We start from the raw sequence: 13,475 nt of genomic DNA on the forward strand, positions 1-13,475 counted from the left end.
CCAATTAACATAGAAAGAGAATTAATTACTCACTTAAAAACTATTTGCCTTCTTACAACATCAAATACACTGACGTATTGCATTAATGTCGTCTTCATATTCCACCGTTGTTATCACTGTATATCTAAATTTTTTTACAATGCGAAAAGTCGTTAAGAAACATTAGTGACTGTATTGATTACATTATAAAATGTATAGTTTATGTACACGATCAGCGTAATTTACAGTGACCCTCCATGCAAAGATGGCAATGTCCGGTTTACAACGGAACCCTAAACCTTAATCTGATCAAAAGCGTGGCAATAAAGTTGTTTTCTGACTCAATGAGCTTTCCTCCGTTGATTCATGTAAACAAGAAATACGCAAATCACTTTCCCAGAGAAACCGAAAATGAAAGTAAACTGTTTTAAAGAACTAAACACATTGATACTTGATCAGACAAAGCTTTCAAGGGTACCATTGTAAATCGTTGTTGTATATCTTATGAATTGTTTCTTATCATATCAAAAGTTGTAATGTTCAATTGAACAAAAAAGAGTTATCCGGTTCAGAAACCTCTCTCTAAAGTTGAAAAATTAAATTCTATGCTAATTGATGATGTATATACTGTACAGGATTATCTGCAGAAGATACGACTTTTAAGTGACCGTTCACTTATTGGGTAATTTGAGGGTAAACTTAATAGCCTATTTGCTATTCATTGTTATTAGTCTTACTTTACAAAGACAACTGTGGTCTGAGAAGAAGCTGATTTATAATTCAGAATTCCATTGCAAAGGTATGATACCTTTTCATTTTCACTATTTTATGCACTTTTGTCAGTCATAGATTTTTAAAAATTTTCAAATATTAAATTTAAGTTTAGCATCTATTAGTTAATTTTATTTATAATAATTTTTTTCAAATTTTTTTTAAAATTCTTTTTTCAAAATATAACTTATTTCTAAACATGTAACGGTTTGATAAATTTTTCGCTACTTCCCCAGGAATCCCCGTGATTTATTGAAGAGTTAAGGAATCTTGAAAGAAAAGTCCCCTTTGTATAAACGTGCTAATATGTCAAATCATGTCTGAACATGAAAAACATTAATTTCTTATTAATTATAAAGTTTTTATATTTTATTATATAATGGCTGGCTGATACATATTGTCATTGAAATTTGAAAATTTTAGATTTTATTGTTGATACTGAAAAAACGTTTGAATAGTGTCTTAGCAAAGGTATCATACCTTTGCGTTGGAATTCTAAGAGATAAATCGGCTACTTCTCTAGACACAGTTATCTATGGGAAAGTAAGACTATACCAATGAATAGCAATGAATGTACTACCCTGCAAACAGTCTCCGACAAACCGAGATGGCGAACATAAAAAGTCCAGAATTATTTACCCGACTTCGCCATCGGCACATAAAGTCAGTAAAAATGTTTCTTTGGTAAGCTATTTAGTTTACCATGAAATTACTCAAATAAATTAACGGTCCCTTTAAATACGACTGTTGAGGCAATTAAATTAAAATAATTTATGTATTGAATTTATGGTGCCCAAAACATTAAAATTGGTGGATTTCGTTGACACACCCTTTATTTAAATTATCTATTTATTTCAGATATATAAGGGTATCCCACGAAACATGACAATTTGACCGTCTGGTCTGTGATGTTAGAAATAATTTGCGGCATTATGTCGTAAACCTAATTCTAGAGTTGATCACAAAATAACCCTAATCCTGGCATTTTTAAAATGTGGGCTGCCTTATTTGTTCTTTCAAATTTACCTTATGAATGAGTATGAGGAATTTCGTTTAGATTTTGACTATTTTAGTTTTCTTTAATAAAATTTAAATATGAAAAATCTCCAGCAATACTGACAGCATAAAAAGGGAGATCACTTTTTGAAGATGCCAGGAATTTTTGGGGTTATTATTTCTGAAAAAAAAATTCAAAGTTCAAAGACCATGCTACTTTCATGATTTGTGGTACACGTACTATAGGTAAATACTAAATATAGCCTTCAAGTGTTTCCAAGTCATTGCACAGTGATAGCAGTGAAATAAATTGGATATATTAAATATGTAAAGCGTATATTTATGTATTTAAAATAGAATAAAAATAGAGCTCCCATTTATCTCTCTCATTTACAATATAGTATTATCGGCTGGGAGCGGCCAAACTCCGTTACTCGCGAATGCCGCGATGAATTTTAAGAAGAGAGATTAGCTAGGGGGGGGGGCCGCGTCAATTGTATCTCCCTTCTAATCTATACTCCTTGGCACTGGCCTGATTCTCTTTTAAAATAAGACGACTTTCTTAGAGCTTGCAGATTGAATATCATCAAATATAAAATGGAAATTTTGACAAAATAATGATTGTATTTCAGAATAAATTAAGAAACAGCAGATTCTTCCTTCTCCTTCTCCTCCTTCTCCAGTTCTTCTTTCATTTCTTCTCCTCCATCTTCTCCTCCTTTCCTCTTCTTCTTATCCTGGAATTTGTTCTTCTCGAATCTTGAAACATCAACTATAAAATTGATAATTTAAAGTTTTGATCAAAAATTCCAAAGGAATAAAAAATTGATTTACAAGCTACTACAGTCGACTTCGTATAAATCAAAACAATAGTCGACTTTTCATTTATGTTTATGAATTCTAACGAGCTAAATTTTCTAATTTCAGTTTACAAGTAATCATAAGAAGAGTTTGAAAATTGACAGTTTCACTTTGTTTATCCAAGATGTTTGAAAGCTTGTTATAATCAAAGCCAAATGAAAAAACCGTCTTTTGTCTTATAAATACGACATCGACTGTTAAATTAGTTCGACCCCCACCATCACTTTATACACATGCATCTAAACAATCTCAAGGAATAATAATAGTCTTAAAACATTTTTTAAAAAGTGAATATTTTCAAATTATCTTTTTTCCATCTCATAATCTGAGTTCGTTTCCCTTATGTCCATTTGACAGCACACATTTTTATTTTGAACAATCTTTTTTGTTTGTTTATTTTCTTGTGATTTTTAACAAACATTTAAAAATTTTTTTTTATAAACTTTTGATGGTTATTATATCGTTAGAACTGACGAGGGTCAACCCAGACCGAAATATATTTTCAATAAATGTGGAACTAACATCTACTTTTTTTACTCTACAGAGGATTGGTCCATCACCATCACCGAATTTTAAATTAAATCTTAACACATGAGCTTGCTTAAATGTCGTCCTTCTGTTCCAAAGTTTTTTTTGGATCCAACTATACCAACACCACTCTGTAAGGAAATGAAGACTTAATTTTAAAGGCGCATACAGAAATTTATCCAGGGAGCTTAACCATTTTGGGATTAAATATTTTCTTTTGTAGGATTATCTTTTTCTTTACTTAAGCATATTTTTTTTACAAGTCAATAAACCCATCATATTAATTTCAATTCAATGAATCCGGTCAAAAACAAGTTATTCAGAGAGAACAAAAAAAATTTATATAATATTTTTTCCCATTAAATTATTCAAACTTGAATGAATACAGTGGGAACCAAAAACATAAGAATCCATCAAATACCGTCTTTGTCATTAAAAGCTGTTAAATATTTCTTAACAAATTTATAGCACTTTTAAGATTAACTTTAGTTGCCATTGTGTGATTTTAAAATGTAACAAAGTAAAATGTGCAAAATGTAACCATTTATATAGATCTAAAATTAATCAATTACAGTCGTCGTTGTATATAGCAATACAATGAAGACGACTTTCTATTTAAAATTTAGATTTTCAAACAGCATGGATACACATAAACTAAAAATAGAAGTTGTCAATTAACAGCTTCTCTTTGTTTACTGGTAAAAAGTGTAATTTTCAGTAAGGTTGTTAGAAATCAAAAAACTTAATAAAAAAGTCGTCATTATTATTTTTTAAGTATTAATTACTTTGCACTAGAGTGAAGATATTAATTAGGGTTTTGGCTCACACAGTACTTCTGAGAGACGAAGAGTTCTTACTAATATTTTTTATTGAACCAAATCCGTACTCAAGATCAGATGAAACCTTTTTCCAAAAACTTAAATATTAAAACAGTGAAATAAGATATTTCTTTGTATAACAGAACATCAAATTTGTAGAAATAATCGTGAGCAGGAACTTTTGTTTTTATAATCTGTTATTTCAGCACAGATTATCTCTTCGTGGATTTCCTATTAATCCATGGAATTGACCTTAAATCTTTCAATTAAATCCTATTTCTTCTGACGTTCCGGGGCCTTATTATAGTTTTAACAATCTATAGCATTCCATACATTTTAGAAAAACCCCTGGACTCCACATCACCAATTTCCAATAATCAAAAGTCGGAAGATGTATTGATAAATCCAGTTAATTCCAAAAACATACTAAAACATTAAATTGGAAAATAAATTTTATATTTTTGTATAGCCCTCAACAAAGTTTGCAAAGATAATTGAAAAGTGTTGAAAACTTAAGTGTTGTGCAAGATATCTTTGCAAAACTTGTCCAATCTGCTTTCCAATGAGCTACGTAAAATGTTGAAATCCAATGACTGGAAGTGGGTCTAAATATAGATTTAGTCTGGTAAAGTAGAAATAGGCCCGAGGACTGAGGCAGTAGGTATTAAAGCAGTGAGAGAGTTGGGTTAGTAAGAAAAATAATTTCAACTACTTTAGACCGATACTTTTATGCTTTGTCTAAAAAAAAACGTTAGAGGGAGGAATAGAGTTTACGTTGAAATTGTGAATTGTAATTACTAATAAAAAAAAACTTTGTCTTCTAGTTCATTCTACTTATTCTAGATAATTGCAAAGAAGATCTGACTACGCAGAAAAATCTAATCATGTTTATTTCTCGAGACTATTTTCCAGCTCTGTTGGTTTTAGGTTTCATGATTAAACATCAAGACACGTGCAGACACAAAAACGTGACATATTAGAGTCCAGTTTTCAAGAGAAAAAAAACAAACATATTTGCAGGTTTGTAAATAACGTTTTAGAACTCATCCATGAGAATAAAAAAACATTCATTGTTAATTACAGTTATGTAAATTGTTATTTGCAACGGTTTGTAAATTGTCAATTGCACCGGATTTTAATTGTCAATTGCACAGTTATGTAAATTGTTAATTGCACCGGTTTGTAAATTGTCAATTGCACCGGATTGTAAATCGTTTAATTACACAGTTGTGTAAATTTTTTATTGCGCCTGATTGTAAATCGTTTAATTACACAGTTGTGTAAATTGTTAATTGCACCGGTTTGTAAATTGTCAATTGCACCGGATTATAAATCGTTAAATTACACAGTTCAGTAAATTGTTAATTGCACCGGTTTTTAAATTGTCAATTGCACCAGTTTGTAAATTGTTTATTACACAGCTGTGTAAATCGTTACTTTCAAAGTTACGTAAGTTGTCAATTGCACAGATTTGTAGAGTGTTACTTACACAGATTTGTAATAAACTAGTTGCAAGTTATTTTAAAAGTTAAATTGCACAATTTTGTAAATTTCTAATTGCACTGATTAGTAAATTGTTTACTGTTACCAAGTGAAATAATGATAATATTCCTTTTCAACAACGGTATTTAAATTCAGAAAATAAAATAAATAAATTATTGTTTACCTCCGACCAGACGTAGATAATGTACTCGCTCGTTCTTCGGTACATAGGCTCGTATTGTACTCTTTCCTGAACATTTATCTTCATTCAATATTTTTAAAAAATGGTACATTGTCACGTATTTTACCCTTTCCAAAACATATGTAGTATACAATTTTCAAAATATTTTTGTTGGATAAAGGAATTTCTATAACTTTCTTTTTCAAAAGTTCAGAGTTGGGGTTGGAGGGAAAAACTTGTTTATAGTTTTTGGTTGATTTATGGCTCCTTGGATCCAGATCTAGGAAGCTAAAATGTTTCAGATCCTAGGCATTGTTAGTGTTTGTTAGCCTTTTCATGTTAAATTCGGAAATTAACATTTGAATTTTAGAATCCATAGAATCCGATCCGATCCCGATCCCGATCCCGATCCCAATCCCAATCCCAATCCCAATCCCAATCCCAATCCCAATCCCAATCCCAATCCCAATCCCAATCACAATCGAATCGAATCGAATCGAATCGAATCGATTCAAGTCCATTTTATTAATGATAAAAACATGTTCTTACCTTTCCATCCGATAATTTCCACTCGGTATTCTTCCCCATCCTTATCTAAATTAATGAATTCATCAATCAATTAATCAGCAATTCAATCAATTAATCAGTTTCCAATCAAGTTTAAATAATTTCCAAAGGTTTTCTCCTCTATTCCTTTATACGAGAACATTAAATAAATATCGTAGTTTTACCAGTTCGAAAACAAATTAATGAATTTTCCACTATAATTGCTGTTCATCAAGTCTGCAAAAGAACTCGCATACAAAAGATATCAATTTTTAAATAGGAAAACAAAAAAATATTCATATTCATGTGAATATAATTTTGTCAACAGTCCCTTCGAGATGGCAAAATTTCTTTAAAGTTTATCTGCCACGTGATGATCTAAGCAAACCCTATTTGTTAACATGACACGCATGTCGCAAGATCAGTTTATTATTTTTATCAATGTTCAGTACAATTATTTTTAATAAGTCCCAAAAAAACTAATATAGAAATAGAAACATGAATATCAGTCACCAAAGAGTCACTGAACAGAATGAGAAATGAGGAGATAAAATGAACCTGCCATGCCAATACTGTATGATATTATGACATTATCTCGAAACATTTATAAATATGTAATAAAGAATAAAAAAACCTTTATCTATAAAGATGAGAGCTACACTGCCTGTGCTGCAAGCTCCGAGCTGCTTCCTGAATTCCGGAGACATATCCTGATTCTCCGGAGGTTTGTCAAAATCTAACACGAAAATCACAATAGATTTATTGAAAACATTAATGGGTGTTTTATTTACACTCTTTAAATAATAATTACTTAATAATTTGACTTGAAAAATAATGAATTTTGAAGAATTTTCTCAAAATTTTCTATTTATCTATACAACAAAGGGGTTCTAAGACCAACCTAAGAATAGAACTATTGACGTAGATTAATATCCTTTCAAGTGAAAATTAATGTGAAAATAATTCTTCTTGCGGTCACAGCTCTCAAGTTTTCTTCAAGACATAAAATTGTCGGTATTACTATTGTCATCTAAAGATAATGTTGGTATTACCATTGTCATCTAAAGATCATGTCGGTATTACCATTGTCATCTAAAGATCTTAAGGCCATATTTTTAGCATACTTGGTTTTAATACAATTTCCATACATTATTCTATTAGTTAAATTCTTTATACAAATATAATTTACTACACATGGTTCCATTTATTGCATTATCGGATCCGGTACAAGGATTTATCAGTCTAGTGTAGTTGTATTATATATATATGCATTAACTAGCACTGACTAATCTTACATTTTCATCTTTATAATTATTATTATCATAGTTATTTTTATTATTGTGTATTATTCCTGAGCTCTGCAGAAGTTTCTCCATATCCGGTCGAGAAGGGAACAACCTAAACAAAAAATCGTCAATTATTTAAAAACTGGAAACAACAATTTTCCTAATTAATGATAAGGACCCGTATCTAACCTAGCGCACTGCCATGTGCCTAAATTATTAGCTATAAAATGGAAGTATGGATGGAAGGCTTAATTTAGGATTAAGCCAAAGAATTTCGCGAGTTTGCGTCAATATATATTAAAATTATTTCTCGTCTCTCCAATAGTTTAAAAAACCTTATGAAATATCCCATAGAATTTGTTGTCTTGTTAAAATAAACATCTTTGTTCAAATTGGTCATTTGGAAGTTGTGCTATCAAAAAGTTTTCAAACTAATTTTTGAAACACCCTGCTCGTCTTAAAAATATTCTAAAATAATGAAAGATGAAATTCAATTTTCTGTTATTACATTTGAAGAGGTATATCAGCCTACCGGGTGGATTTTATGAGAACTGCAGATGGAATTTTGAACTGAGGTTCATAATCATAAGAGATATATTTTAAAGGAAGGATTATCTAAACTTGAGGGAAAAGGGTAATCTCTTCTGTAATACTTTTCTTTATCTTATTTGAATTCCAGAAAATTTTCTTCATTTGTTCAAGGGACTGTAGTCGTCATTTTTATTAGACCCAAACATTTAAAGGGACAGTTAGCGTTCATTCATTTAAGTGACCCTCCATTGATAAAATGACAATGCTGCAGATTTCATCAAATTAGAATAAATTCTTGAAACAGATTAATTTTGTTTGTTGTTGCTCTGCAAAGTGACTTGCACATCTCTTAATTTAAAAAATGAAAATGTTATTCAGAGTTAAACATTTTTAGATTCAGAAAAACAAAAATAAAACCTGCAGAATAAGCCGCAACTGAAAATAATAATTTTTCAGCAAAAAAAAATAAGGATTTCTTATCAAATCAAAAGTTTGAAAATCCAATTTTTAGATTTAAAGGTAAATCTTTTTCGTAACTATCATGGCCCCTCAAAAAAGATTTCAGAAACAAAAATGTTATAAAATAAACAAATTTTAGTAAAATCCGAATTACCGAGATATTTCGTTAATATTTGTCAATACTCCATCAACATTTATTTTAAAAAAGAATTCTGGAAAATTTGTTGATACATTATTTCTGCAAAAAGTAATTTGCTTTCAATAAGGTTGCACAAACATTGAATCAATCACTAAAGTGCATTAATTTAAAAATAATAAAATAAAAAATAAATTGTTTAAAAGTTTTCTATACACATAAACAGTACATAAACAGTAGACTGTACATAAACAGTAGACTGTACATAAAGCGAATACTGTAAACTGTAAAAAACACCGTGTTTGTAAGAACAGTAGCAATTATAAAACTATAAACGAGTTTTCAATATTCCTTTAAATCTTAATTATCAAAAAAACGCAAAAAACCCCACTAAATATTCAATCCAGAAGTTTTATAGCTATAGGGTTATATTTTGAAATTCAATTTTAGCAAAATATTACTTATTGAAAAGCCATACCAACACTTAAATGCTTTTTATTTGAGGCGGTTAGTACCACTGGTAAAGTTTCAATTATTTGAAAAGGGAGTCAATATTGTTCTACAAAATTGACTCCCAACATTTTTTCAGTATTTTTTTTTAGAACGAAGATAATCCTGTTTATTTTACGACTTAAAATTTTTTTTTAACAAAAGAGGAATAGAAAACAGAGGCAAGATCAGCTAAAAATAAGATCCAGACTTTTAAAAATATTAGGGAAGATTTTTTTTAGGTAAAAGTACTAAAAAGGAAAAATTTGTTAAGAAAGAAAAGATTTTACCCCCCCCACCCTTCTTCAAAAATCATTCCCAGGTACGTATGGTGGTGGTGGTGAGGGGAGAGGGGGGGGGGGTGTGAGGGTAGTAATTCAAAAAATATAATGTATATTTTATCCATTTAGAAATGAAACGAGTTTATATAAATAAAATTACAGAACTTCTGGCCCAGTGTGTAACTTTTCCAACAAAATGTTTTTGTATTTGATAATATAAATATAATACTGTGGAGAAAATTCAATTCAATGTTGACAATGTACACATCAAACTTTTAAAATTTAGGAAACTATATATCAGCGATTATTTGAAAATCATATATTTTACATACCATGGATCTGAATTCTCTTTAAAAAAAGTAGTTTGCTTATTGTCCTGTGATTTCTGAATAGTTACTTTTTCGTTAAAACTGAATAGGGTCAGCCCAGGTAGAAATCAACTTTTTTTTTAAATGTGGGACTCAAACCTTTTGTAGTGAAACCGCAATTGAAAAAGATTCATACTTGATTATACATTTGCACTTGAAATTAAACACAAGACCTTTTATAAAGAATTTTCATTTTTACAACTAAAGAAGAATTTTCTGCAAAATATTAAGATTAAAAACCAGTTTAATACAACATAAAGCAAACTGGAAGAGATTATACAGGGTGTCCCAAAAAACATGGAAATTCAGTGACGAATTCGATATCGTCTTTGTTATGAATTAGCATTGTAATACCTAATTTAAAATATATCTGTTATATTATAGGACAAACTCCTGATGATGCCAAAGTTTTTGGCGAAATATATTGAGAAGAAAATGATATAATTCTAGTGCTAGAGAGTAGGGTTGGGATTTGTTTAAAAACGATCTAAAGTTTATTTTAAAACCCATAATATTATTATGTCTGATAGAGTTTATTTTATGAAAACGGTAAATGGCTGTAAAGATGAGTCTAATGCCTCCGCAAGATGAACAGTGAAGACGGACAAGTTTACTCTGTTTGTATGCTGTAATTTTCTGTTTTACTAAGTACAACCGTATGCAGTCAAAACATAAACAAACAAAGTGTAAACATAGCAGACGAAACTCTTACAGATTACAACTTTCTCAGTAGGTATCACTATACTTAATCAAAGAATTATTTTAAAAGACGATATCGAATTCGTCACTGAATTCCCATGTTTATTGGGACACCCTGTATCTAAGTTACATCACTAGCACTGGAAACTTGAGATTGAATAAACTTATAAAACCTGGAATTTAAGTTTTTATATATTTTAAAACTTCAGAATTTAGGTCGATAAATAATTGATTTTTTAAAGGTTTGCAGTTAAAGGGAATATAGACTTGGTTTAAAGTGACTCTTTTTTAAAAAAATGACCCGATTCACAACAATACTAATTAAATCTTAGTTTCAACAACAATGGTGAATATATCGTTGTTTTCCCATCTTAAAATTGGTTGAATTCTGTTAAACTCCGTTTCTGTTGTAAACAGAATGAAATGTCATCGTAATTACGGCTAGAGTTCCTTTCAGCTCTTCGGCAAGATTTTGCCCAGTATTCAGAAGGATCTAAATTATTATGAAACCGGACATGGGAACTCTTGTTTTGTGGATATCGAGATCAATGAGTGATCTCAATCTTCTTTAATCTGCAGATTTATTTAATCCTTTTTAAATATCCCGAATGGTAATCGTAACCAGTCAGGGGTTTATGTTATGAGAGTTTTGGCCAGGGAAGGTATAACTGAAATGATGAGGCATTGATCCTTAAATTATAAGTGCCCATAGTGGATATCAAGATCTTTATAAACCAGTTTAATAAATACACAGATGAAGTAGGAACTGAGTTCAAACCGGAAAGATTATCTGAATAGTATTTATATTTGGGATTGGAGAACATACTTTTATACCCGGCCAAGTTTTTATCCCTTACAATAAAAAGTACTAGTTGTGCTTTAAGGAACAATCCACGTCCCAAACTCTATTATATCGGGTAGAGATCAAAGGATAGGATTATGAGCATTAACAAATCAAGAGGGGAACACAAGTAAACCCTCTTGAACTGAGAGATATATAGTTTGTTTACCTTCTATCCTTGATGAAGTTTAACGTCATCACTGCACCCTCCTGGGCTATTCTAAAAAAAAAATTTTTTTTGAAAAAATTCCAACATAAATCTGAATACCAATCTAGCGTACATTAATTTTAGACTGAAATCCAAAAAAAACGTACCTTCCATTTAAAATTTTAGAATTATTCTTTACTGAAAGGGAGTGTTCGGAAAAAATAATACTTTTAATTTTACTCAAACTAAAAACCTTAAACTTGGAATTTGTTTTATTTGCCTTAAACCTGGACAAGCATTCCTTTCATTTCAACTAAAACTAAGAAAAAACAAATTTTAACAATTTAATATCTCACACAAAATGTAAAAACCCCTTTTTTTTACTTAATCTGGAAAAAATTCTATTTTATAACACGAAATGTAAAAAAAAATCACGTTTGAATCTAAAATCTGAAGTAAAATCTAGAACAAAATGATGAAAAAATCCGTCTGAAATCTGGAGTACAAACTATTATTCAACACAAATTGTTAAGAAAAATCATGAATGAATCTAATATCTACCGCAAAATTATGAAGACTCCATTTTCAAACACAAAATGTTAAAAAACTCTTTTTCATACTCAAATCGTGTGACACAATATGTTAAAAATCTCTTTATTAACCTCAAATCATGTCAAACAAAATGTTGAAAATTTTTTTTTACCTGAAATCACAGTCAGCCCCTTTGTTCTCGCACCTTGTGAAAGCCTAGGATCAACCATCAATATTGTTTATTGAATTAAGTGGAAGTAGGATTTCTTTGATACAGTGGGACCTGTAAAACTGAAGGAAGACGACAATGAGGCAATCTTAAGCAAATACTTTTACTTTCAAAAATCAAATTATTATGTGAAATTGGCGGTATACTCTGTACAATTGTAAAGTTTCATGTTTATTGAGGCCGAATCTAATGTATTCAATGTTTCAAGATTTAAGCCGGCGCTCAATTGAAATCGGTTTTTGGCGGATTTAAGACTCGGCTCAAATTCATTAAAATCGGAAATTGGACTTTCAAGCATCATAACTGTAGTTTAACCCATTAATCCGGAGACTTTCCAACAATTACATCTCATTCTTTTTAAACCAATAAATTAACATTTTCAAGTATCATTTTGTTATTTGTTTAGTTTGGTCAGATATTTGAGGTAGAAACAGTTTTCATTTTTCTATTTGAATTTATTCAGTCTTTAATAAACTCTAGTTTCGAAATATTCAGCGGAATTTTTAAAATTTCAGAAAATATTTAGAATTTCCTAAATTGATTTTATAACGAAGAGTTCAGAGAATTGAAGTTATTTAGTTATCTGATAAAAGTTTAAAATAAAATGATTTGATAAGTAAAGTTTCAAAACTACGCTTGTATAACCATGTTTAATGTTCATATAACTTTATGTTTAAATGTATGTACTTTATATATATGTATTTAACTTCTTAAAATAAGTTGAGAACCATATCTCTCTATTGTTTATTAAGAAACAGAAGTAAAGTTAAAACTAGGTTTTATTTATCTAGCGTTTATATCTGCGTTTGGATCTGCTGAAATAGCAGAGGGTTTTAATGACTTTTTTGTGAACATTGGACCCAGATTGTCTAGTTATATTCCGGATTCTAATGTTAATTTTGAAACATATCTGAAGGAGCCATCCAAGGAAAATTTTGTGTTTGCAAATATTACACCAGAAATTATTCTTGAAACAGTGAGTAAACTTAAACCTAAAAACAGTTCAGGTAAGGACAATATTTCTACCAAGCTACTGAAGGAAATAATTGAAAGTATTGTCTATCCTATAGCGCATTTGTTTAACCTTTCTTTTAAAACAGGATATATCCCTAGTGATTATAAATGTGCAAAAATAATTCCTATCTTTAAAACTGAACAAAAAGATAAATTTAATAACTACAGACCAATTAGTATTCTACCAGCGCTAAGTAAACTTCTTGAAAAAATAGCTGCGACTCAAATGTTTAAATATCTTAACAAGTTTGAGATTTTCTATCAACATCAATATGGATTTAGACCACAACATAATACTAAT

At 29.9% G+C, this 13,475-nt stretch overlaps 1 protein-coding gene across 2 annotated transcripts in view; it reads right to left on the minus strand.

Moving 5' to 3' along the window:
* Positions 1 to 2,304: 2,304 nt before the first annotated feature.
* LOC111694843 (tRNA (cytosine(34)-C(5))-methyltransferase) overlaps positions 2,305 to 13,475 on the minus strand; it is a 47,271-nt gene continuing 36,100 nt past the window's right edge. For both annotated transcript variants that reach the window (XM_023463880.1, XM_023463879.1), the window contains exons 21-27: positions 12,104 to 12,147; positions 11,422 to 11,472; positions 7,514 to 7,560; positions 6,797 to 6,898; positions 6,166 to 6,210; positions 5,620 to 5,685; positions 2,305 to 2,518 (exon numbers count right to left, since the gene is read on the minus strand). In XM_023463880.1, coding sequence (XP_023319648.1) covers positions 2,385 to 2,518; positions 5,620 to 5,685; positions 6,166 to 6,210; positions 6,797 to 6,898; positions 7,514 to 7,560; positions 11,422 to 11,472; positions 12,104 to 12,147 — 489 coding nt within the window. In that variant the 3' untranslated portion in view covers positions 2,305 to 2,384. The remainder of the gene's footprint in view (positions 2,519 to 5,619; positions 5,686 to 6,165; positions 6,211 to 6,796; positions 6,899 to 7,513; positions 7,561 to 11,421; positions 11,473 to 12,103; positions 12,148 to 13,475) is intronic.

Source organism: Eurytemora carolleeae, unplaced genomic scaffold, assembly GCF_000591075.1.
Source record: "Eurytemora carolleeae unplaced genomic scaffold, Eaff_2.0 scaffold67, whole genome shotgun sequence".
Lineage (NCBI taxonomy): Eukaryota > Metazoa > Arthropoda > Copepoda > Calanoida > Temoridae > Eurytemora > Eurytemora carolleeae.